Source organism: Mobula birostris, chromosome 7 (genome assembly GCF_030028105.1).
Source record: "Mobula birostris isolate sMobBir1 chromosome 7, sMobBir1.hap1, whole genome shotgun sequence".
Taxonomy (NCBI): Eukaryota; Metazoa; Chordata; class Chondrichthyes; order Myliobatiformes; family Myliobatidae; genus Mobula; species Mobula birostris.
Window position 1 is genome coordinate 41453254 of NC_092376.1, and position 26733 is coordinate 41479986.

At 42.4% G+C, this 26733-nt stretch overlaps 1 protein-coding gene across 4 annotated transcripts; it reads left to right on the plus strand.

The window, feature by feature from the left end:
* Nucleotides 1-389: 389 nt before the first annotated feature.
* urad (ureidoimidazoline (2-oxo-4-hydroxy-4-carboxy-5-) decarboxylase) lies at nucleotides 390-26733 on the plus strand. 4 transcript variants are annotated; one of them, XM_072264295.1, is made up of 4 exons: nucleotides 390-564; nucleotides 20313-20393; nucleotides 23792-23958; nucleotides 26145-26733. In XM_072264295.1, the coding sequence occupies exons 1-3, from the start codon at nucleotides 390-392 to the stop codon at nucleotides 23938-23940; spliced, it is 405 nt and encodes a 134-aa protein (XP_072120396.1). In that variant the 3' UTR covers nucleotides 23941-23958; nucleotides 26145-26733. The 4 variants fall into 4 exon arrangements, 2 of the variants coding, with proteins under 2 accessions (XP_072120396.1, XP_072120395.1); XM_072264294.1 differs by lacking the exons at nucleotides 23792-23958; nucleotides 26145-26733 and having other exon boundaries at nucleotides 20313-20665; XR_011886701.1 differs by lacking the exons at nucleotides 390-564; nucleotides 20313-20393; nucleotides 23792-23958 and adding an exon at nucleotides 23476-23721.

Consider the following 26733-nt stretch of genomic DNA (forward strand, 5'->3'; position numbering starts at 1 on the left):
CACGAATCTCCCACTGCAGTGACTGTAGGAGTTTGGAAGTCCCCATGAGAAGTTTGAGACAGCTGAATAGATGTCAATTCCCTCTAAAATGCAGCAGAAGCTTCAGTTCCCTAACCGCACCGTCTGATAACTATGTCCGGTAGGACTCGTACAGATCTTGTTCATTTAAACTTCTCACAGACCGAGCTGACCTCCAATTCCACTCACCTCACAAAACTGAAAATGTGCAGGTTTAGGAATAGCAGATTGCCCAAACATTGCCACCTCCAGAGTGAGAGGTGATTTGCTCTCTGAAGGAGCACTAGCCTCACGTTCACAGTTACTGTAAGTAAACAGAATTCATTTCTGGCTCTTTGCATTCTGCTCTGCAAAACAGCCAAGCAACAGTCATGGAGATACAAGTCTTTAACTCTATGGATTATGAAGAGTTTGTTGACAAGTTTGGGAATGTGATTGAGAAATGCCCACTGATTGCAGCTACAGTTTGGACTAATCGTCCTTTTACAAATTTGGCTGCTTTGGAAAAAGCATTTGGAGACTTCATAGATTTATTGCCTTCACCTGGTAAGTAAACAAGAATGCTCTACCTCGTTTATCGAAAACCTGAATTTATGTAAGTAAGATCATGTTAAATAGAAACTCCCCAAACTTCCAGCTGAACACCACTGTGACAAGGCTGTATTTTTTATCATGAGGATTAAAATAAAAGTAAAATAATACCCTGTACTAAAACTGAAAGGAAAATCACAATTATTTACATAGTTAGCAGAGCCTCAGAACATGATAATCATTTGTTTAGGGCAAGAGCCAGAACAAAATCAATATTGAATGCAACTTTGCACAAAGTTAAACATTTCTAACTAAAGGTGAAACCATGAATCCAAGAAACCAACATTCAAATTTCAAGATTTAAGATTGTTTATTGTCATTCTTTGGTACATTAGTGTGAACAAGAATAAATTGATTGTTAACTTAACCTAGGAAGAAATGAAACACCTGTTTCATTTTGAATTACCACAGTTTATCACTATTGAACACATGTAGACACTCGACTATGTAATACTGGTGCTCGTGTTCTGCAGAAGTCTTGTAATTAAAGTGATGGACTGGGCCCTATCCTCTACCTTTTGTAGGATTTTCCGTTCAAGGGCATTGGTGTGATGCAGCCAGTCAATGTACTCTCCAATGTACATCTATAGAAGTCTGTCAAAGTTTTAGGTGTCATGCCAAATCTTTGCAAACTCCTAAGAAAGTGGAGGCACTGCTGTGCTCTTTGTAAATTGCACTTACAAGCTGTGCCCAGGACAGGTCCTCCAAAATAATAGCAGCAAGGAATTTAAAGTTGCTAACCATCTCCACCTCTAATTCCGCGATGAGGGCTTGGCTCGTGCTCCTCTGGTTTCCTCATCCTGAAGTTAATAATCAGCTCCTTGTACTTGCTGACATTGAGTGAGGGTTGTTGTTATGGCACCACTCAGCTAGATGTTCAATCTCCCTTCTATATACTGTTTTGTCATCACCTTTGATTTGGTCTATGACAGTGGTATCATCAGCAAAATGGAATATGGCATTGAAGCTGTCCTTAGCTGCACAGTGATAAGTATAAAGTGAGTAGAGCATAGGTTACATGGTCAGCACAACATTGTCTACCAAAGGGCCTGTAGATTTCTATGTTCCATGATCCTCGGGGGCTGTGGGAGTTTGTGTTGGTTCCTCTATGTTTTAAAGGTCAAAGGAAGCATAGAGGGCATTGAGTTCATTTGGAAGCAAAGCCCTATTATTGCTTATGTCCCTTGATTTATCTTTATAGAGGTAATAGGTGGAGTTTTATAAGAGCTCCAAAGCATTGGGAATTCCTTTGCTTACTAAGTGTATCCGAAGATGAGACTCATACTAAATATCCATAGTACAAGGGTCTTTCATCAGCTTACCCTAAACGTAAGATTGCTTTGTGTCCCTAAAAATCAAGATCCATGGGTAAAGTATTATGTATTCATGTATATTTTGACCCTTACTGGTTGCTGTCAAGCCTCCCTGTGTAATGCATTCTGATTGTATTGTGAGAGGGCATTCTGGGTAGATGATTTACAAGCAAAATAAACAGCAGCACATTTGTTCCTCACCTCACCGTCTCTCGTGTGTGTTATTCACGGCCACCCGGCTTCCCAGTGCCACAAACACAACATCTGACAACAAGGTGACAAGTCCACACATAAAATTTATTGTTTTGCTCCCTACAGCAAGAAAAATCTGGGTGCAATGCTGGTGGTGTGCTGCTGTGTAATGTGGGTGAGTGGAAAGAAGACACTGCACTCCATGAGAAAATGGCTGCAGGAAGTGAGGGGATGGATAATTAGAACAAGTGAGGGGGTGGGGGAGAGAGAGAGAGGTGGATAAGACTAGTTAACTTTTGTGGAATGTGATTGTGTTTGAAAATTGCGACAATGTTTGGAAGTATGGAGCCAAATGACAAAATGACAGAGCGATGGAATTCATATCCTGAAAGATTTGAAAAATTTTGCACAGGCAGATCAAATTTCAGATGATATTCATGTTCCAACATTTCTGATTGTGATGGGTGATAAAACATTTAATTTATCATGCAGTCTACTTTTGTTATGTTTTATAATGCCAGAAACTAATTGAAAGAAAGACACAGGAGCCAGGATGAACGTGTCCACTTAGTTTCTATGTAGTGAGGCACACACATATGGCATGGTGACATAATGACATATCTCATTCACGTACTTCTTACATATAACCCATCATGAATTGCACAAAAAAAGAATGTTTAATCAAACAATATAGTTATGTGATTACTGAAAATACACAACACTCCTCCCTGATTGGCTATAAACGCCAGCTGATCTATGGAGATGGCAGATAAAGAAGCACAGCTATTAGGTGCATCTTCCCAAGTTTATAAAGTTTCTACTGACTTTAAGAATAAGACTCCTATTGGTAATCAATGTTACCATTGTGGCAAAACTGGGCATTCAGCAAAAGAATGCTGGTATAGGGATTAAAATTGCTGAAACGATGGCAAAAAGGGACAAATTGAACTGGTCTGTAAAAGTAAAAAGACACTGTAATGAAGAGAAATGACTTTTGGAAAAACAAAAAGATAAATGTGAATGAGATGCAGCATACTGAGGATGAACTGAGTGACTCTCACTCTGTGGTGGAAGAAACGTTGCATGTTTTATCTGTTTCATGACACAAAGATAGCTATTGGATGACCCTGCAGTTGGATGGGGCCACAGAGAGGATGCAGGTGGACATAGGTGCTGCAGTATCGCTAGTGCCAGAGACAACTTACAAGGAGAAATTGCAGCCTCTTACCCCAGAAAACGCAAGGTTGACCTGAAAGACTTACACTGGTGAGATTGTTCCAGTGAGAGGAGTAGGACATGTTACAGTGGAGATTAACGAACAGAGAAAGAAACTTGCATTCCATTGTTAAAGGTCCATTCCATTCCAGCACTTCTGGGCCATTTGTGGTTGGAGCAGCTCAAACTCAACTGGCACAAAGTGTGCCTGATTGGTGGAAGACACAAGACTACAAGAGGTATTGAAGAAGAATTGGACAGTATGAAAGGGATCACTGTTAAGCTGGCTTTTAAGTTTGACACAACACCCAAATGCCTGAAGGCAAGATGTTTTTCATATACCCACAAACCAAAGATAAAGGACAAATTGGAAAGTCTGGTCCAGGGTAAGGTATTGGAACCAGTGTGTGTAAGTAAATGGGTGACTCCAGTGGTTCCTGTCCTAAAAAAGGGATGGGTCTTTAAGGCTTTTTGGAGATCTCAAGGTAACCATTAACCTGCTTCTTATGGCTGAGCAATACCCTCTCCCCCTCACTGATGATCTTTTTACAGGATCGGCCAGAGGACAGACATTTAGCAAGATTAACTTGTGTCAAGCATACTCGTAGATGCATGTGGAGCCAGAGTCACAGGACTTGTTGACTAAAGTTTCTCACAAAGGAATGTTCAGGTATCGAAGGCTACTGTTTGTCATCGCTTCAGCTCCTGTACTTTTTCAGTGCGCAATGGACCAGATCCTGAGCAGGTTGACAGGGGTGAAATACTATCTGGATGACTTACCTATCACTGTGAAAAATGAGTGTGAGCACCTTCAAAACTACAAACACTCAAGGAATATGGGCTAAGGGTCCAGAGTTCTTTCGACCGTTGATTGAAAATTTGGGCCATGTGATTGACAATTCAGGGATTCCTTCACAAGGCATCATCAAAGGTGAAGGCAGTCTTGGAGGTTCCACCACCACAGAATGTAAGTCAGTCAAGATCTTTCTTAGGACTACTAACAGACTATGCAAAGTTTGATCCTAACCTAGCTAGCATACTGAAACCACTTCATAAGCTTTTCAATAAATCAACACAATGGCAGTGGACAGATCACTGTGAAGAGGCTTTTAAAAAGGCCAAAACAGCTTAGTCACAATCTGAAGCAGTCACTTCAACCTGTCATTGCCCATACGGTTGGCCTGCCACTCATCACTCTGTGGGGTGGGGCCAGTTATCTCACACATCATGCTGTCGGGTGAGAAGCGTCCAATCGCTTTCACATCAAGGACATTAAGCAGAACAGAAAACCTCTATGAGTGGGACACACTCACAGTTGTCTCTGGAATTCAGAAACTCCATCAAATTCTCTTTGGTCTACAGATTACGGACAGATCATTGCCCCTCAAATGTGAAACTTCCTTCCTTGGCTACCAGTCGAATGCAATGTTGGGCTCTGTTACCACCTGCACATCAGGACGATATAAAGTACTGGAGGTCAGAGCGCCATTCAAATGCTGGTGGACTATCCAGACTTCCCTTAACTGTTACAGCTCTAGAGCCATCCCCCAAAGGGGATCTTTTACTTCAAGGAAGTACCTGCAGCTCCGATAACTGCAGCACGTCTGGAAGCACACACATGTACTGACCTTTTTCTATCTAAAGTGGTGGACATGGTAACTCATGAATGGAATGCAAGGCCAAGCACAGAACTGAAACCTTGCTCAATGGATGAGCTCCCAGTCCAAGCAGGATGTTTACTATGGGGCTACCATGTTGTCATTCCTCCACCATTCAGAAAGCAAGTGCTTGCCGAGCTATATGCAGGACACTGTGGCATAGTGCGCATGAAAGAAACTGCGCGTAGCTACTTTTGGTGGCCAGGATGGATGTAACCATTGAAGAGAAGGTCAAAGCAAGCCCACATTGTCAGCATGTGAGAAAAGTTCTTCAATTTGCTCCTTTTCACCATAGGAATAGCCAGAAATCCATGGCAGAGGAATCACATAGATTCTGCAGGACCAGTAGAAGGCCAGATGTTCTTAGTCACAGTGGATGCACACAGCAAATGGCCTGAGGCTGCCATCGTGAAGAGCACTGCATCTGAAAAATGCATTGAGGAGCTACATTCCATCTTTAATCAATTTGGACTTCCTCACCTGCTTGTAAATGGCAATGGTGCACAACTCGTGTCTGAAGAGTTCAAGGCATTTATTGAAGTGACCTTATTCAACACATCAAGTCAGCACCATATCACCCAGCCACTAATGGCCTTGCTGAACAAGTTGTACAAACAACGAAACAAGCCCTCAAGTCTTCAGTGGTGTAATGTATTGTGTGAGTATTCGTAGCTTCAGAATGCGTATGACATCAGGATGTAGAGAAGTAAAAAATGGAAGTCTGGTGAATAAATGTGGTTGTTCAATCTACGGCGGTGTCCAAGTCACATCAATATTACATGGTGTCAGAAGAAATCGCGAGGAAAAAAAAGGAAGAGAAGACATGTAAAAGAAGTCACAGTTACAGCCACTGTCAAGTTTAAGCCTACAAGGTAATCTTGCTGAGAACTGGAAAATATGGATCCAGAAGTTTGAGCTGTTTTGCACCGCTAGCGACGTAGCTGAAAAGTCGGAGAAAGTGCAATGTGCTGCATTTCTGCATGTGGCGGGGGAAGAGGCAATAAAGGCTTGCAACATGTTTGTCTTCCAAGGTGATGAGCAAGACAAAATTGAAGTATTGAAGAAAAAGTTTCAAGATCACTGCGAAATGAGAAAAAACCTACCGTACATCTGACACATGAGGGCACAAAGACCAATAGAGACCATAGACGCCTATGTAACAGATTTGAAGAACAAGGCAAAAGTCTGTGGGTTCGGACAACTGCATGATTCTTTAATACATGACAGGATTGTATGTGGCATACGAGATGATCAAGTGAGAGGCAGGCTATTGAGAGAAGCGGATCTTACATTAGAAAAGGCGATTGATGTTTGCCGTGCCAGCGAGATCACGTCAAGTCAGGTTAAAGTGCTCAATGAAGAGATCGAAGTGCACAAAATAAAAACTGTGAAAACTGACAAGAGTAGGACAAAGCCAGTTCCACAGGATGATCAAAAGGAAGTTAACTGCAACAGATGTGGTTATAAACATGGATACAGGAAATGTCCAGCCTTTGGTCAGACATGCAAGTTATGCCAGAAAAGAAATCACTTTGCAAAGATGTGCAGATTGAAGGAGCATGCAAGGAAAATGCATGCTGTGGAACAGAGTGAGGGCAACAGTGACATGTTCATTGGCACAGTTGAAGTGGAACAGAAGGTATGCATCAAAAATATTGACAATGCAGAGATGGAGGATGAAGATGATTGGACTCAAGATCTGATAATAAACAGGAGAAATGCGACATTTAAGCTTGACACTGGGCAAAGTGCAATGTAATGTCAGCAGAAACATTCAACTCACCGGACATCAAAGGAAGACTGAGAAAATCCACCTGCAAGCTTGTTGCATATTTCAGCCACAAGACAGCACCATTGGGCAAAAAAGCACTCACCTGTGTGTACAAAGGACAAAAACACAAGATAGAGTTTGAAATAGTACAGCAACATGTTCTAGCAATACTGGGAAAAGCAACATGCACAAAGCTAGGCCTGGTGAAGCGAATCTATGGTGTTGAAAAAGAAAATGACATTCTCAAAGACTTGTTTTCTGGATTAGGATGTTCACCAAGGAAACACCATATCCAGATTGATCCAACTATTGCACCAGTGGTGCATGCCCCGAGAAAGATTCCAGTAGCTCTCAGGGATCAAGTAGTGGAGGAGCTACACCGAATGGAACAGATGGGAGTCATAACAAGACAAATAGAACAGACCGACTGGGTGAATAGTATGGTGACAGTGGTCACAGAAAAAAAGAAGAGGATTTGCATGGATCCACAAGATCTCAACCAAGCCATCAAAAGAGAGCACTATCCGCTGCTCACGGTTGAAGAGGTTGTCTCCCGCATGTCTAATGCAAAATACTTTTCAGTATAGATGCAGATCAAAGTTTCTGGCAGATCAAGCTGGATGAAGGAAGTTCCAAATTATGCACTTTCAACACACCCATAGGGAGATATCGTTTCCTGTGTCTACCCTTTGAGATTTCTTCTGCATCAGAGGTATTCCAGAGATCCGTGGCACAAATGATTGAAGACCTGGACGGGGTGGCCAACATCACTGATGATTTGCTGATATGGGATGACACAATTGAGGAACATGATCAGAGACTGAGGAAGCTCCTGGAGAGAGCACGCGAGTACAACCTAAAACTGAACAAAAGTAAATGTAAGATCAGAACTACAGAGATCAAATACATAGGTCATGTACTCAGCGCTGATGAGCTAAAACCAGATGATGAAAAGGTCAGAGCTGTGGTACAGCTACCACCACCCGAAGACAAGCAAGAACTATTGAGGTTCATGGGCATGATACAGTATCTTGCCAAATTCGTTCCCAACTTATCAGAGGTCAGCGCTCCACTTCGAAAGCTACTAGAGAGCAACGCTGAATGGCATTGGGAAGACGAACAAAAGAAAAGTTTTGACACATTGAAGCAGTTGGTTACCAATGCACCAGTACTCAAGTTCTATGTTGTCAATAAACCAGTGACGATATCTGTGGATGCCAGTTCGGAGGGAATAGGAGCTGTTATTCTGCAAGATGGGAGGCCTGTGGCGTATGGATCACGAGCACTTACGGACTGTCAATGCCGATATGCTCAAATCAAGAAGGAATTACTCGCCATAGTTTATGGGTGTGAGAAGTTCTACCAATATGTATATGGCAAAGAAATCCAGGTTGAGAGTGATCACAAACCACTTGAGAGCATCTTCAAAAAGCCACTCCACCAAGCTCCTATGAGGCTGCAAAGGATGCTTCTCAGGCTACAGAGGTACACTCTCACAGTCACCCATAAGCCAGGAAAAGAACTGTACGTCGCTGATGCTTTGAGCCGTGCTTACCTCAAAGAGCAAAAGGAAGAGTTGCTGGGAAGAGAGCTGGAGGTCAACTGGGTTACACCTCAGCTACCCACCTCTGAGGAGAAATCGAACATGTTCAGGAAAGCGGCTGCAGATGATCCTACGAGACAAACGCTAAGAGACATTACAATGAATGGATGGCCAACAGAGAGAAAGGATGTTCCAAAGGAAATGCAGAAATACTGGACATTTAAAGAGGAAATCAGCTATGCATCAGGACTAATGTTCAAAACAGCAAAGCTCTTGGTACCAAACCAAATGAGACAGGAAATGCTCAACAGAATTCATGAGTCACACCTGGGGATAGTGAAATGTCAAGAAAGAGCAAGGGACATTCTCTATTGGCCAGGTATGTCAACTCAGATAGAGGAGATTGTGTCTCAGTGTGCTGTCTGTAATGAAAACAAAAACAGCAATCAAAGAGAGCCTCTGCTTCCCCTACCCACTACCAGGAAGACCATGGGAGAAGATTGGCACAGATCTCTTTCACCACAATGGTGCAGAATATCTGTTTTGTGTGGGCTACTATTCAAAATATCCGGAGATCACCAAGTTAAGTGACATGTCCAGTCGAGGGGTCATTACCGCAATGAAGTCAACATTTGCAAGACATGGTATTCCAGATATTGTCGTTAGTGACAATGGTCCACAATATGCCAGTGGTGAGTTCAGAGGATTCTCAGAGAGCTGGGAATTTCAACATGTTACTTCCAGTCTAGGGCACGCTCAGTCTAATGGACAAGCAGAGAGAACTGTACAAACTGTCAAGAACATGCTCAAGAAGGCACAAAGCAGCAGCGGTGACCCTTACATTGCTCTGCTTGAATGCCACAACACACCGATTGAGGGTGTGGGGTTCTCTCCTGCGCAGCTGTTGATGGGACGTCCTCTGAGGTCCAAACTGCCAACATCCACAACTCTACTGATTCCTGAAGGTAATGTTCGAGTACATGACAAGCAAAAGTACAAGCAAATAAAGCAAAAGAGCTCCACTCACAACACGCTGGAGGAACTCAGCAGGTCGGGCAGCATCTGTGGAAACGATGAGTCGACGTTTCGGGCCGGAACCCTTCGTCAGGACTGTAGGGGGAAGGGGCAGAGGCCCTATAAAGAAGGTAGGGGGAGGGTGGGAAGGAGAAGGCTGGTAGGTTCCAGGTGAAAAGCCAGTAAGGGGAAAGATAAAGGGGTGGGGGAAGGGAGGAAGGGAGATGATAGGCAGGAAAGGTGAAGAAAGAATAGGGGAAAACACAATGGGTAGTAGAAGCAGGTGGGACCATGAGGGAGGTGGTAGGCAGCTGGGGAAGGGGGCAGAGTGACATAGGGATAGGGGAAGGTGGGGAGGAACTATCGGAAGTTGGAGAATTCTATGTTCATACCAAGGGGCTGGAGACTATCTAGACGGTATATGAGGTGTTGCTCCTCCAACCTGAGTTTAGCCTCATCATGGCAGTGGAGGAGGCCATGTATGGACATATCTGAATGGGAGTGGGAAGCAGAGTTGAAGTGGGTAGCTACTGGGAGATCCTGTCTGTTTTGGCGGACGGAGCGGAGGTGCTCGACAAAGCGGTCCCCCAATCTGAGTCGGGTTTCACCGATGTAGAGGAGGCCGCACTGGGAGCACCGGATGCAATAGGTGACCCCAACAGACTCAAAAGTGAAGTGTTGCCTCACTTGGAAGTACTATTTGGGGCCTTGAATGATGGCAAGAGAGGAGGTGTAGGGACAGGTGTAACACTTGCACTTACAGGGATAAGTGCCAGGTGGGAGATCCGTGGGGAGGGACATGTGGACCAGGGAGTCGCAGAGGGACTGATCCCTGCAGAAGGCAGAGAGAGGTGGAGAGGGAAAGATGTGCTTAGTGGTGGGGTCCTGTTGAAGGTGGCGGAAGTTGCGGAGGATAATGTGTTGGATCTGGAGGCTAGTGGGTTGGTAGGTAAGGACAAGGGGAACTCTGTCCCTGTTGTGGTTGTGGGAGGATGTGGTGAGGGCCAAAGTGCGGGAAATGGAGGAGATGCGGGTGAGGGCATCATTGATGACGACAGAAGGGAAACCACGATCCTTAAAGAAAGAGGACATTTGAGATGTCCTGGAATGGTAAACCTCATCCTCAGAGCAGATGCAGTGGAGACGGAGGAACTGGGAATAGGGAATGGCATTTTTGCATGTGGCAGGGTAGGAAGAGGTATAGTTGAGGTAGATATGAGAGCCAGTGGGCTTATAGAAGATGTCAGTGGACAGTCTGTCTCCAGAGATGGAGACCGAGAGATCGAGAAAGGGGAGAGAAGTGTCCGAGATAGATCAAGTGAACTTGAGTGCTGGGTGGAAGTTAGAAGTAAAGTTGATGAAATTGACGAGCTCAGCATGGGTGCAGGAAGCAGCACCAATGTAGTCATCAATGTACCGAAGGAAAAGTTGGGGAGCAGTACCAGAATAGGTTTGGAGCACAGACTGTTCCACATAACCAACGAAGAAGCAGGCATAGCTAGGGCACATGCGAGTTCCCATAGCTACACCCTTGGTCTGAAGAAAGTGGGAAGAGCCAAAAGAGAAGTTATTGAGTGTGAGAACCAGTTCCGCCAACCAGAGGAGGGTAGTGGTGGTGGGGAACTGGTGAGGTCTATGCAAAACAGCAAAAGAGCTACTATGACAGACATACAAGACAGTTGCCAGATCTGCATACAGGTGAAAATGTCAGAATACGGAGAGGAGACACTTGGCAACCAGCTGTGGTTGTGAACAGACATCAGCAACCAAGATCCTTCACAGTTCGCACGCCGGATGGAAGAGTCTACAGGAGGAACAGGAAGCATCTGCTGAAGACAGGCGAGAGTGAGTTTCCACGTACAGATGCACAGGACATGTCCACATATACAGATATGGAAACAAATGACACCAAGAGTGATGCAGACCACAAAGACACAGAGGTCACTCCAGAGACTGACACTGATGAAGGACAAGCACAGTCACAGTTGTATCGCACACAGTCTGGGAGACAAGTCAAACTTCCAGCTAGATACAGAGACCAGACATACAGTTTGAGGCAAAGTCACACATGTTATAAGTTCCAAGGTGTGAAATAAAAGGTTTATTAGTCTATGTTAGTAAAAGAAAATACACTGCTGTTAGTATTGTAAGATACAATGCAGAATACAGTACAAGAAGTTAAGATTTTTTTAGTTTATGTCATGGTTGTTGCACTGTAGGAAGGGCATACCTAGAGGCATTCTTTTGGTAATTCACAGAGTTGTAAAAAGAAATAAAAATCTTGAGAAGGGGGATGTAATGTATTGTGTGAGTATTCATAGCGTCAGAGTGCGTATGACGTCAGGACGTAGAGAAGTAAAAAATGGAAGTCTGTTGAATAAACACAGTTGTTCAATCTACAGCGGTGTCCGAGTCACATCAATATTACAAGTGGGAGTGGACCCCTCAACCTTAGCGCTTTCTTGCTGACATATCACAACGGACCTCATGCCACCACAAAAATGGCTCCAGCGCTGCACTGATGAAAACACAGCTTTGCACCTGGCTTGACCTGCTTCAACCCCCAAGCACAAAGCGGATTGTGCTAAATGAACAGAAAACCCAAGCAGAGAGACATGCCAAAGTGCAGTACAGAAGTTTCCCGGCAGGAGAGAAAGAACTTGCCTGAAACAAAGTGGATACCTGCGATGGTGGTGGCACAAACTACCTGTGCCAAATACAGTGGAAACTAGTAACAACATCTGGGGAAGGCATGTTGATCAGGTGTTGCCCACTTCTGAAACTACTGAAAACCAACGCAAACTGACCAAACCAGATCCCATTGTGGAAATGGGACAGGATTCTGAGACAACTGCAAATCCTCCAGTAGGATCAACTGACACAGCCAGGGCTTCTCCAGCACCTGTGCTTTCTGTGCTGCCCAATGCAGTATCCGAGCCAAGATCTATACATACATCATCAGGAGATAAAATGACTTTGGCACCATCCCCAGATTTTTAGTACCCTCACAGGAACAGGCATCTGCCAGACCGATCGAAACTCTCATTTAGTGACTAAACCTCAGTACATGGGGCAGAATAATTCCCAAGGTCATGTCTGGGAATAGAGGCAGTCTGCCCTCTGCCTAGTTTGGAAAAAAAATATCTTTTGTTGCTGGTTGAATTTGATGCCTACTCCATTTAATGTAAATAGTTCAGGAGTTGGTCTGTATATGGGAAGGGGTAAAACCTTTAAAATAAAGGGGAAGGTACATGTTATGTATTCATGTATCTTTTGATCCTTACGAGTTGCGGTCAAGTTTTCCTATGCATTATGTTCTGAATGTAATGTGAAAGAGCATGCTTGGTAGATGTCTTACAAGCAAAATAAACAGCAGCACATATCTCCGTCTCACCTCTCCGTTGTTCCTGTGTGTTATTCATGGCCACCTGGCTTCCCAGTACCATAAGCATAACATAGAGTCTGGTTAAGTGGATCATTACAAATACTTCAGGAACCAATTCATAGCAAAGCAGACATTAATGATGAAATCCATCCAACTGCCAGTGTGCTAGTACCACCACCTACCAAACAGGATTTTCAAAGGCAAGACCTCACACACGGCATGAAGCCCATGGTTTTCGGACTGTATCCCCTCCTGTATACAGCAAAGGCATTGTCAGCCTGTGATAAGCACATCAACATGGAGGAAGCTACAGCCAAAATAAAATGCTTCAATTCCATTGGCAGGATCTGCAAACCTACCTTTGTGCTCTCTTCCGGCCAACATCTGATCACATTCAAACAACTTTACTGCAAACATCTTTGACATCAAAACCATGGAGCAAACCTATTCCAAGCTCCATCACAGTGAGGGATTTCCAGGAGAACAGAGAAAGTGTTTCAAGGATACTCTTAGAATCTGGGGAAAAAATGTGACACCCTCACGGACTTCTGGGGAGGCAACAAAAACTTTGAGTATCTTTGATGGGAGCTGTGCACTAACAGACAGTAAAAGAAAACAAAGCACACTTCCTGCCTTAATGAGATCCACCTTCCTCATTTACAGCAGAACTTGCAGATTGCACATCAGGATTATTTGTCAATACGAGGAAATCTGCAGATGCTGGAATTTCAAGCAACACTCATAAAAGTTGCTGGTGAATGCAACAGGCCAGGCAGCATCTCTAGGAAGAGGTACAGTCGATGTGTCCTGACGAAGGGTCTTGGGCTGAAATGTTGACTGTACCTCTTCCTAGAGATGCTGCCTGGCCTGCTGCATTCACCAGCAACTTTTATAGGATTATTTGTCACTTCAGCACCTACTAAACTGTACAGCAAGAAGCTTTCTTATGGTAATAATCTAGTTATTGACTGCTGAGTGCCTTGGTGTCTAGGATGTACATTCACACCTATAATTATATGTCTTGCTTGTGTCTGTCAACTGCCCCTTACAAGGCATCACCTCCAGTTACTTAATCATGCCTTTACAAAATGCAGAGTGAATGTATCAGCATTTTGCAGTCTCAGCTACCTCTTTCCTTCATCTCTTTCAGTTCTGATTCATATCTTGTAGCTGTAGGATTTCAGCTCATGCACATGTTGTGCCTTTGAGCCAAAAAGACAGCAAAAGGACTTCCCTTGGAGCACTTCTCAATTTTTTTTTCCTTTAAAGACGAAGTCTAGAACTCAGGGAATATGGGTTCATCTGGCAGCACAGGATGCCCTAGATTCTCATCTGCCAGTGTCCCTGTATCCCAACTAACAACCAGGAAGTTCTATTTCCATTTGATCAACAAACACTGCTTCTGGTTTTGCCATTTGCTTCGATTAATAATCTCACATAATGGCCTTAACCCATCAGATTTTCATCATCACATACTGTACAGTTCTGATCAGATCGCTGATTTTCATCAAACATTGGAATTCTTTATTGATTCCTAGAAAAGTATCAAATTGGTAATCTTAGAATCCAGACATGCAGATTTTTACAAGTGTCAAATTAGGTTATTGAGATATAGGAAAGCAAAACAATTCACTTCATTTTTAGAAGAAGGGAACAAACTGAAAAATATAGGAATTATGTCAAACACATAGACTCCTGGAGCACTGATTACAATAATGGAAATAAGATGGAGGCACTAAAAGATGAGCTAAAACCATAGTCAGGAATAATACCAGAAGCCAGTATTTTGGATTAATTTGGATGATGGAATTGATGGCTTTGTGGACAAGTTCACGGACAATACGAAGATAGGTGGAAGGGCAGGTAGATTTGATGAAGTATAGAGGCTACAGAAGGACTTAGACAGATTAAGACAATGGGCAAAGAAATGGCAGATGGAATAGGGTGTCCAGAGGTATATGGACATGCACTTTGGTAGAAGAAATAAAAGCATTTCTCTCTAAGTGGAGAGAAAATGCAAAAATCTGACGTGCAAAGGGACTGGGTAGTCTTCGTGCAGGTTTCCCTGATAGTTAATTTGCAGGGTGAATTGGTGTGAGGAAGGCAAATGTGCTATTAGCATTCAGTTCATGAGGACTAGAATATAAAAGCAAGGATGCAATGGTAAGCCTTTATAAAGCACTGGTGAGGCCTCATGGAGTATTGTGAGCAGTTCTGGGCACATTATCTAAGAAAGGATGTTGAAAACGGTTCAAAGGAGGTTCACAAAAATAATTCCAGATTGAAAGGCTTGTCATATGAGGAGTGTTTGGTGGCTCAGGGCCTGTACTCACTGGAATTCAGAAGAATAAGGGGTGTCTTCATTGAAACCTATCAAATGTTTAAAGACCTCAATAGACTGGATGTGGAGGGGATATTTGTGATAGTGGGAGAATCTAGGACCAGAGGACACAGCCTCAGAATAGAGCAAAGTCCTTTTAGAAAGAAGATGAAAAAGAATTTCTTTAACCAGAGAGTGGTGGTTCTGTGGAAGTAATTGCCTTTGGCAGCTGTTGTGGAGGCCAAGGCATTGGGTATATTTAAGGCAGAGGCTGAGAGATTTTTGATTAGTCAGGACATGATGGGTTATGGGGAGAAGGCAGAAGATTGGGGCTGAGAGGGAAAATGGTTAATAGATTAATGAGGGCAGATTCAGTGAGAGATTGAAACAAAGAGACAAATTAAAACTGACAAATTGCAGCCGTTGCTGAAACTGAAACCAAAAGGAGAATGTTGGAAATGCCCGGCAGATCTGTTACCATCTGCGGAGGGAGCAAACAATATTAACTCAGGCTTTATCTCTCCACAGGCACTGTCTGATCTGTCGGGAATTTCCAGCAAGTATATTTTTTATGTGACTGTATATTTACTCGCTATCTTGTATGTGCTGTAGGTGCCTTACTGTTAACTATACGTGCTATACTGTGTATGACTGTTGTTACTATGTTTGCCATCTTGGCCCCAGAGGAAAGCTGTTTCGTTTGGCTGTATTCATGGGTATTCATGTATGATTGAATGACAATTAAACTTGAACTTGAACTTCTGCTTCTGGTTTCCTGTTGCTGATCTCATTACACAGCTTTAACGTGTCTCTCAATTTATTTTCACTCTCTCCAATGAGATGGCTCCATAAAATATTGGAATTACCTGAACAAATCTGGCCTCACCTGATCAGCAATATTCCATTCAACCCATCCACCTCTTTCTTGACCTTCAAGCAGCGTAAAACCAACCTGTTTCTCACTTTACCGATGTTGGTGAAGGATCTTTGGCTTGAAACATTTACTGTGTCCCTCTTTCCATAGATGCTGCCTGACTGCTGAATATTTCCAGCATTTTTGGTATTAATACTACAATGCAGAACTTGCTGCCCGGAAATAATTGGGGCAAGCATATTCAAATAGAAGTTAGACTGTTGCAGGAGGGAGAAGGGAGTGGACTGATATTTTGACAATATTCATTACAGTAGGATAAAAGGAGCCTTATGTGAATCATGATCACTTGCTCCATCTGCTGGAACAAATAATCTATTTTATTTCCATATTCATACTTGTGCAATGCCTTGGTTAAGATTTATACTGTTATGCTGTAGGTATTTCATTTCAGCAGTTTTCTGCAAAAGCTGTGTGTCCTGCTGGTAGAATGTTTTGGTTTTGGCTAGAGATAAGAGCCCTGCTGTCCTGCTTCAAGGATGAGCTCCAACTTTATGTGCACATTTGGACTGGTTTAAATAGGCCCTTTTATTTTTTTCTTTTCTTTTCCTACTAACTGATCAGTAAAACTAAAATTTGCAAATACACTTTCTTTATAATTTTATGCAGTGTTCAATCTGTTATTTCTTGCTGACTGACAATCCTGTACAGGCAGTACTTACACAGCTTTTGCTCGAATTGAGGTTTCCTTAATTGGAACATCACAATGTTCTTGTTTGATTGAAACCCAAATCATACTGACCCTAGACATATATTCAAATCACAAACAAGAGAAAATCTTCAGAGGCTGGAAATCCAAGCAACAAAAGGTCCTGCTGAAGAGTTTTGTCCCGAAATGTCAATTGTACTTTCTTCTATGGATGCTGCCTGGCCTGCTGAGTTCCTCCAGCATTTTGTGTGTGTTGCCTAGACATATATTGTTTATGAAAGGTGGCCTGCTCACCACAGAGTCCCGTGGCTGTTAGCAGAGCCAAGTTTGCATACCAGCCCGGTGAGGAGGTTACACTTGGTTGAAAAGTTTAACAATATATCAGTTGTGGTTTTCACATGATGACAGTTGAAGGCAGTCTGATGAACCTTTCCTGAGAGAAAACCCAAGACTATGGAGTAAATGCTGATAATGCTGAACTAGAGTAAGTTGAAGCCAGGTACAAGAGACCAGGACCACCAAGTCAGCAGAGTTGGGAAGAAGACTGAGGGAATGAATGAGACATGAGCTGCATAGGAAGAGACAAGCAGCAATTCCTGGGATGATATGAGGCCTAGTCAGCAGCTGAGGAGGTCAGCCTCGGAATGTTATTAACCTACAGAATTTCTATCCAAGCATCACCCAGCGATAAATAAACAGTGGAATTAACACAAAACAATTATTGACTGAAATACTTTACCATGCAGGTGTACCAGAAACAACTCAAGTCTCTGACACTCTGCTCATGAAAACATTCTTGTCTACAAGAAGTGGTTCAACATTTGTTTCAACTGTTACTTCAGTGCAGAAACATAGGCTTCATTTTGATCTCATCCAATAGATGGAATCAGTCACCAAATATGATAATTATAAAGAATTATATATTCAGTATTTTAATTTAATTCCATGAATATATGTTATACGAGGGGTGATTGATAAGTTTGTGGCCTAAAGTAGAAGGAGTCAATTTTAGAAAACCTAGCACATTTGTTTTTCAACATAGTCCCCTCCTACATGTACACACTTAGTCCAGCGGTCGTGGAGCATACGGGTCCCTTCTTTGTAGAAGTCAGCATCTTGGACCTCCAGAAGTGGTCCACAGCAGGGTGTAATTGATAAGTTCATGGCCTAACATAGAAGGAAATGAGTTACACAGCTCTCGTTACACACACATGCAGTTCAACTCTTTGAGTGATTATGCAGAAACTTTGAAGTTAATAACTCGTCTCCTTCTACCTTAGGCCACAAACTTATCAATCGTCCCTCGTATATTCTCCTGATTGCATTAAGCATGTGAATATAAATTCGAGAAATCTTGTCCATAAAATGGTAATGGGCCAGCAGGTGGAGCACTGTTCCTATTACATGACAATAATTCGCATTGCCTCAGTTTTGCAGAAAACTGCTAACAGCTCCAAAAGAACTGCTGACATTTCAGCCAATAAGTACCACCAAGCCTGAGGTTTCCACACATGCACACCAAGCGAAAGTGCCAAATTTCAAGCAGTTATTCAGAGAGCCTACTTTGGGTATGACACGGAATTCTGACAGTTAGTCAGCACATCGGCAGAGCCACTTACCCTGTTGTATCTGGTGCCGAGAATTCTCCTCCACTGAAATGGCCACGTTAGATTTTCTAACATTACTTGCAATTACTTGTGATTTTGTTGAAGTGCTTACGTCTATTTAATTTCAGAATCCGGATCAGGTTTATCATCACCGACAAATATTATGAAATTTGTTATTTGTGGCAGCTGCACAGTGCAAGACATAGAAAATACAAATAAATGAAAAATATATAAATAAATGGATGGATAAATAGTTCGTAAATAAATAGATGGATAGATAGATAGATAGACAGATAAATAAGAGAGAACTAGAGTAATAGGAAGGAAGAGTTTATAAGCTCATGGACTGCCCAGAAATCTGATGGCAGAGGGCAAGAAGCTGTTCTTAAAGTGTTGAGTGCCTTCAGGTGGCTGCACCTCTTCCCTGGTGGTAGTAATGAGAAGATGGTGCTCTTCCTCAGTGATGGGTGCCACCTTCTTGAGGCACTGCCTTTTGAAGATGTTCTTGGTGGTGGGAGGGTTGTGCCTCTGATGGGGCTGGTTGGGTCTATAAACCTCTGCAGCCTCTTTCAATTTGACTTTCAAGCATTTGTGAGAATTCCTTACAAATAAATTTTTTGTAATATTTTTGAATTCTGATGTAATTGCCTTCTTGAATAATGGCTGAGCTGCTGAGCCTGGCTTTCTTGGCCATCAAAGACACTCAGCATCTTGTAAACAAGAGGAATTCTGCAGATGCTGGAAATTCAAGCAACCCACATCAAAGTTGCTGGTGAACGCAGCAGGCCGTCTTGTAATCGGGGTTTGTTTTGCATGTTATACCCATACTCATGTCATCCTTTACCTCTTCACCACCCTCACTCCCACCTCCCTACCAGCACCCTGACCACCTCTACCCTTATTCTCACCTCTCCACCCAATTCACCCTCAACCTCACCCCTCACAATGTCACTGGATTTACAAGGGGACAAGCAGAAGTGTCACTGAGAAGAAACAAAATGAATCGATGTTTCAGTCTGATGTCATTTCTGTCGAAAAATCATTGACTTCATAGCTGCTAGCTGATCTGCTGAGTATTTCCAGCATCTTTCACTTTGAATAGAATGGAAGTATTGCCACCATGTTTGGACCCAGCATTTCTCAAGTTCACAATGGAAGATCTGCATAACATGTGTGATCTTTCTTTGAGAACAGTGAGAACTGCTGATGTCAGACCACTGAATGGAAGCTACGAGTTGAAGTCCCACACGTGTAGATCATTTCTGTTTAAAATCCTGTTAAAGGATTTACTTCAGTATTCGAAAACTTAGCACGTTCCACTAAAATGCGACGCATCTGTACATTGAGGTAGTACAAGGCAATGTAATGGACTGCAGAATAAAGTGTTACAGTTACAGAGGAAGAGCAGTGTAGAGAGACAATCAAGTGTAGGTCCATGACCAGGTAGATTGCGAGGTCAAGAGGCCATCTTATCATAATAGGGGATCATTCAATAGGGACCTCAGTGGGACAGAATCTGCTCTCGAGCTTAGTGGTACATGCTTTCAGACTTTTGTATCTTCAGCCCTGTGGGAGAAGGGAGAACAGAGAATGTCTAGCGTGAGTGGGATCTTTAATTATGCTGGCTGCTTTATCAATGCAGTGAGAATTGTAGACAGTCCGTGAAGGGGAATCTGGTTTTCATGACGTTCTGAGCTGTGTCTGCAAGTCAGTGCTGTTTCTGGTGATCATGGTCACAGAGCAGCTCCCATCTCAAACCGTGATATATCTGAGTGGGATACTTTCTATGGTGCATCCATAAAAATCAATGATGAGATTAATGCATAGAATATCTCAATTTCTGGGATATTTCCAGTGAACAAAAGATGCGCAGCTCTTTTGGCTGCCTGGACAAAGCTATACCTTCTTTAGATGGTATATTAATGTCCATTGTGTTTGGGTACAGATCAGAAACTTCAGCTGTGGAATTATTTTGGTTTCAGTGCCCCGTGAGTTAAGTTCATTCCAGTGCGCTAGTTCAATGCGAATCGAATAAAATTTTGAAAACAATATCTTAATAAGTGTCAGGTTTTTAACTTTCTACCATTTCCATTTGTGTTTGATAGGGAAAGAGGGACTCTTGCGATGCCATCCTGACCTGGCTGGTAGAGATCTGCTCAGAGGAACACTCTCAACTGAATCCCAGGGTGAGCAGACTCAAGCTGGATTAGTCAATCTCACTGCAGAACAGAGATCCCAGTTTAGTGAATTAAATGCTTTGTATAAGAAAAGATTCCATTTCCCATTTGTGATCTGTGCCAGGATGAATGACAAGGACACCATAATCAAACAACTTAGCAGCAGGATTCACAACAGCCCAGAGCACGAGCTTAAGACCAGCATTGAAGAGGTTAAAAAAATCTGCCACCTGAGGCTTTTGGATATCTTCAGTCAAGTACGCCATGGAATCAAGCTCTGACCAAACTACGTGAAAGGAAAGCAGGAATACGTCATTTAGTGCCTTCTGTTTGCTCCACCATTCAATAATATCATGGCTAATGTTCAAACTTAAACTCAAGAGATTCTGCAGATGCTGTAAATTGAGAGTAACGCACCACAAAATGCTGGAGGAATTCATCGGGCCAGGCAGCATCTATGGAGTGGAACAAACAGTTGATGTTTTGGGCTGAGACCTTTTATCAGTACTCATCGTCCAACATTTATTCTCCTCCATAGATGCTGCCTGACGAGTTCCTTCAGCATTTTGTTCAAAGTTCAAAATTCAAAATAGATTTATTATAAAAGTATATATTTGTCACCAATTACAACCCTGAGATTTATTTCTTGTGGGCAATCATAGTAAACACAAGAAACACAATCGGATCAATTAAAAACTGCACCCAATGGTACGGACAAACAACCAATATGCAAAAGACAACAGACAGTGCAAATACAAAAAGAAAGATAAAAAGTACTACTAATAAATAAACAATAAATATCAAGAACATCAGCCAAAGAGTGCTTGAAAGTGAGTCCATAGTTTAGGGAAAGGGTAAGTGAATTTTGCAAAGATTCGGCATGTCATCTAAAACTTTGACAAATGTCTACAGACGTCTGGTAGATTACGTTGACTAGTTGTGGCCTGATATTGAAATGCCAATGCATTTGAAATTGGTATTTCCTTGAATGGAAAATCCTACAAAAAATAGTGGATATTGCCCAGTCCATTATGGTAAAGCCCTCCCCATCATTGAGCACATCTACACAGAGCAGAGTTGCAGGAAAACAGCATCCACCATCAGATATCCCCACCATCCAGGGCATGCTCTCTTCTCACTGCTGCTATCGGGAAGGAGGTATAGGAGACTCAGGACCCAACCACCAGTTTTAGGAAAGGTTATTACCCCTCAACCATCAGGCTTTTGAACCATAGTGAATAACTTTGCTCAACTTCATTTGCCCCATCACTTAACTGTTCCCACAACCTATAGGCTCACTTTTGAGGACTCCTCATCTCATGTCCATGATAATGATTGCTTATTTATTATTGTTATTATTTTTTTTTTCTTTTGTATTTGCTCAGTTTGTTGTTCTTTGCACATTGGCAGTTTGGCCGTCCTGTTGGGGTAAGTTTCTAGGATTTACTGAGTACGTCCACAAGAAAACAAATCTCAGGATTGTATATAGATTAAAAGAAACATAGAAACCTGGAATTCTACTGCACATTACAGGCCTTTCAGCCTACAATGTTGTGCTGACCATGTAACCTACCTAGAAAGTGCCTAGAGTTTCCCTACCGCATAGCCCTTTATTTTTCTAAGCTCCATGTACCTATCTAAGAGTCTCTTAAAAGATCCTATTGTATCCGCCTCCACCACCTTCGCTGGCAGTGCATTCCACGCACCCAGCACTCTCTGTGTGAAAAAACTATCTCTGACATCCCTTTTGTACCTACTTTCAAGCACCTTAAAACTATGCCTCCTCGTCTTAGCCACTTCATCCCTGGGAAAAAATCCTCTGGCTATCCACACAATCAATGCCTCTCATCATCTTATATACTTCCATCAAATCACCTCTCATCCTCTGTCACTCCAAGGAGAAAAGGCCAAGTTCACTCAATCTATTTTCATAAGGCACACTCTCCAATCCGGGGAATATCCTTGTAAATCTCCTCTGCACTCTCTCTGTAGTATCCACATCTTTCCTGTGGTGAGGTGACCAGAATACCAGAACTGACTCCAAGTGGGGTCTAACTAAGGTCTTATATAGCTGTAACATTACCTCATGGCTCTTGAACTCAGTCCCATGATTGACAAAGGCCAACACACCATACATCTTCTTAACAACACTGTCAACTTGTGCAGCAGCTTTGGACATGGACCCCAAGATCTCACTGATGTATTCTGATAATAATTTTATTTTGATCTTTGATATGCTTCTACTTTCCTCACATTCATGTGCCTTTCTAAGTGTCCCTTAAAAGTCTCTAATGTATCTGCCTCTACCAACACCCCAAGCAGTGCAGTCCAGGCACCCACCACTCCGTAAAAAAACCCTCCCATCTCCTTTAAAATTACCCCCCCACCACCACCTTAAACGCATGCCCACTGACATTACCCATTTTATCCCTGGGAAAAAATATTGCCTGTCTATGTCTATGCATCTCATCATCTTACAAACCTTTATCAGATTACCTCAGCCATTATGAATATGCTTAGCAATTATGCCTCCACAGCCTTTGCTTGGTTAGAAAATTCCGGTGATATATTGTCCTGTTTCTGAAGGAATTACTTCCCCTTCTGAAACCTGACTTTATTCTGAGACTCTAACTCCTGTTTCTCAATATTCCCTACCCTACTCCATCCTTGCATCAACCTTATCTAAATCTGTAATACAAACAACAGGAATTCTGCAGATGCTGGAAATTCAAGCAACACACATCAAAGTTGCTGGTGTAGTCCTGATGAAGGGTCTTGGCCTGAAACGTCGACTGCACCTCTTCTTACAGATGCTGCCTGGCCTGCTGCGTTCACCAGCAACTTTGATGTGTGTTGCCTAAATCTGTAATAATTTGGTCTGGTTTTTATAAACTTGAGAGTCTATTGGAGGAGTGTCAGAAAGTTTCAAAACTACAAATATTGGAAAATTGCATTTGGAATGAAATAGACAATGACCTTGTGGAATCCAGAATTAATTCCACAAAACCCAATAAAAAATTTCAGCGTGTTAATGAATGGGATAAATATTGAATATATTCTTTGTTTGATCCGATTGGGTTTTACATGTTAATGATACAGTATTTCTCTATAATATATTATATTTAGTACTACCTTAAATGTTAGAATATTTGTATCATTGTTTATCAGTTTTTTTTACTTATTCATTTGTCAGCATTTGGCCACTGTTGGCACGCCCATGACTACAGTTCATCCATGATTGCTATTTTAGAGAATATTTAAAATTCAACCAAATAATGGAAGACAGCAACAGTATATAGGCCAGAGCAAAGCTGCCAGACTGGCACTATGGCAGGAGGTGAGTGAATGAATAAAAGTGATAGACTTACCTGATCTAGTCCTCACTATGCTACATTCGTCCAACATAGCACAGGTAGAAGAGACCACCATCGTCAATGGATCTGTAATGGTACTAAATGAGATACGATCAGAACAAGTCCGGCAGTTCAAAGCTGGGTATTCCTCAAACATGTGGACCATCAACTACAGCAGAAAAGTACACCACCACCAGCATTAAGGTCACGTTGCTATCAAGGTAGGAGATAAACCATAATTCAATCAGGAATATAGGAGAGAATGCTGGTGGCAGCACGAACCATTCCTTAAAATTGCTAGGGTACTAGCCAAGTGAAGTCTCAACACACAACTACATGCTTGAAAGGCAAAATAAAATAGTTCAAAGTTCAAAGTAAATTTATTATCAAAGTATGTACATATATGTCACCAAATACAATCCTGAGATTCATTTTCTTGTGGGCATACTCAATAAATCCAATAACCATAACAGAATTAATGAAAGACTGCATTAACTGGGCATACAAGCAGTGTGGGAAAGATGAAAAAACTGTGCAAATACAAAAGAGAAAAAAATAATAATAACTAAACAAATAAGCAATACATGTCAGGAACATGAGATGATGAGTCCTTGAAAGTGATAACATAGGTTGTGGTTTTTAGGGTATATTTTGAGGATGCAATATTGCAAATATTAATTTCAATAGCAACCAGCCTTCAGATCTGAATATGGATTGTAGATTGAATTTAAAATGCAGCTCAGAACAATGGTCTTCCTGAAGCTGCATTTTAAAGTAAATTGCAGACCAGGAAACATACAATTGACTGATATGTCTGCATATGCATGAATGCAATTAGCACCCCACTGCATGAATACAATTCAGACACCACAGAAATTAACACTCATTTTGGGTGCGTTGGTAGGAAGACCTAGAAATTTGAAAAATTGCATGTGTAACCCTCTCACCAGGATTCATATACAGACTTGGCTCATTAGCCTGCTCTGCTAACAGCACATGACTCTGCGATGAGAAAACCTTCTTTTATAAACAATATACATCTAGGGTCGATATGATTTGGGGTTCAACCAAACAGGAACCTCGTGATGTTCCATTCAAAGAAACCTCAGTTTGAGCAAATGCTATGTAAGTACTGCTCATACACAATTATCAGTAGCCCAAAAATGACAGATTGCACACCAGCATAAAATTATACAGAAGGTATATTTACCAAATTGTCAACTTTAACAGACAGTTACAGAAAAAGAAAGGAAAAGTTAAAGGGGCCATTAGAGTTAATTCTGTCCAATGTGCACAGAACTGGAGTAGCCTGGGGTATATCTCTTACTCACATGCTGGACTCATGGTCTGTGTGAAAGCACCTGCCACACTGCAAACTCCCCTTGAAGACTATTTCAAACAAACTGGCCCTCTCTCAGGAGTACTGGCCTTTCCTCCTTGGAGCCTTTCATCTGCACAAGGCCATTCTTGCAACGGAGACTCCCCATTCCAATGGCACTCTGTGGCATCTTCCTTTGTGTCCTGCTCCACAGCTCCCGCCAAAAGACCCCAAACTAGACTACTGTCCTTCAGAAAACTCTTCCCCACAGCTCTCTCGAACCTTCTCTCACATCCCACAATCCTGATTGGCTGACACACATTCTAAAGTTGGACAACATGGGTCCTAATCTCAGTCGAAACCAAAGCACATTTTTAGCATGCTTTTGTTTACAGAAAACTACCTCACAGCATAACAATGGAAATCTTATCCAGGGCATTACTCACGTAACTCAAAAGAATCATTATGATGGTATTGTAACTATAGACATTGTCCTGTTGTCTTTGTTCTTTAGCATATAAAAATGTGCTGTGATGTTGGATCAGAGAGCCTCTCTCTTGAGTGACTCCAAAGCTATCAGCTTGTGGGTATCTCAAATAAAGACTGAAATTTACAGGTTGCTGTTGGAATTAATGTTTGCTGTATTGTATCTCCGGAATATGCCCTAAAAGTGAGAACAGTTAAGTGACAGGGCAAGAGAAATTGAGTGAAGTTATCCTCTCAGGTTCAAGACCCTGATGGCTGGGGGGCACTAACAGTTCCTGAACCTGGTGGCGTGGGTCTGGAGGCTCTTGTACCTTCTTCATGATGGCAGCAGTAAGAAGAGAGCATGGTCCAGATGGTGGGGGTCTTTGATAATGGGTACTACTTTCCTGCAACAGTACTCCATATACATGTGCACAATGGTGGGAGGGCTTTATCTGTGATGGACTGGGCTGTATCCGCTGCTTTTTGTGGGAATTTCCATTCAAGGGCATTGGTGTATCCATTCCAGGCCATAGTACAACCAGTTACTATAATGTCCACCATACATCTATACAAGATTGTCAAAGTTTTAGAAGTTGTGCTGAATCTTTGTAATCTTTTAAGGAGGAGAAGATAGCAGTGCGCCACGCGTGCGCAGCTCTCCAGTGAAAATGATATCGTATCCGTTAAATAGGGGCCGTGGACAATTCTGATTCGATGGAGACAGACGTGAAAGCACAGAGGAACATCTGGAGAAATTTCTGAAACGCCGGTTCGCTGCTGTTGTTACTGGGCGATCGAGAATCTTCCGGAGGGAAGGCCTCAAAATCCCCGGCTTTGCCTGCTGCTGGCGACTGAGACTGAGGTCGAATCGTTCGGATAGAGATGGTGCTTGGCACTCAGTGTCGGAGGGCTGATCGGAGGCTCGAAGTTTTCGGACGACTCAGAGTCGGACTGTGGTCGGGCATGGCTGGAAGGGTTTTCTTCCTTCTCCCGTCTGCATGAGATGTGGGACTTTTGAGAAACTTTGAACTCTTTTACTGTGCCATGGACTGTTCTTCATCAAGTTATGGTATTGTTGCACTGTTGTAACTATATGTTATAATTATGTGGTTTTGTCAGTTCTTCAGTCTTGGTCTGTCCTGTGTTTTGTGATATCACACCGGAGGAATATTGTATCATTTCTTAATGCATGCATTACTAAATGACAATA

What these genes read in the sequence shown, in the direction of transcription:
- urad (XM_072264294.1), top strand. Translation starts at nt 390, where the DNA reads ATGGAGATACAAGTCTTTAACTCTATGGATTATGAAGAGTTTGTTGAC. An exon ending in AGATTTATTGCCTTCACCTG is followed by an intron (nt 565 to 20,312) that starts GTAAGTAAACAA and finishes TGTGTTTGATAG; the next exon opens with GGAAAGAGGGACTCTTGCGA.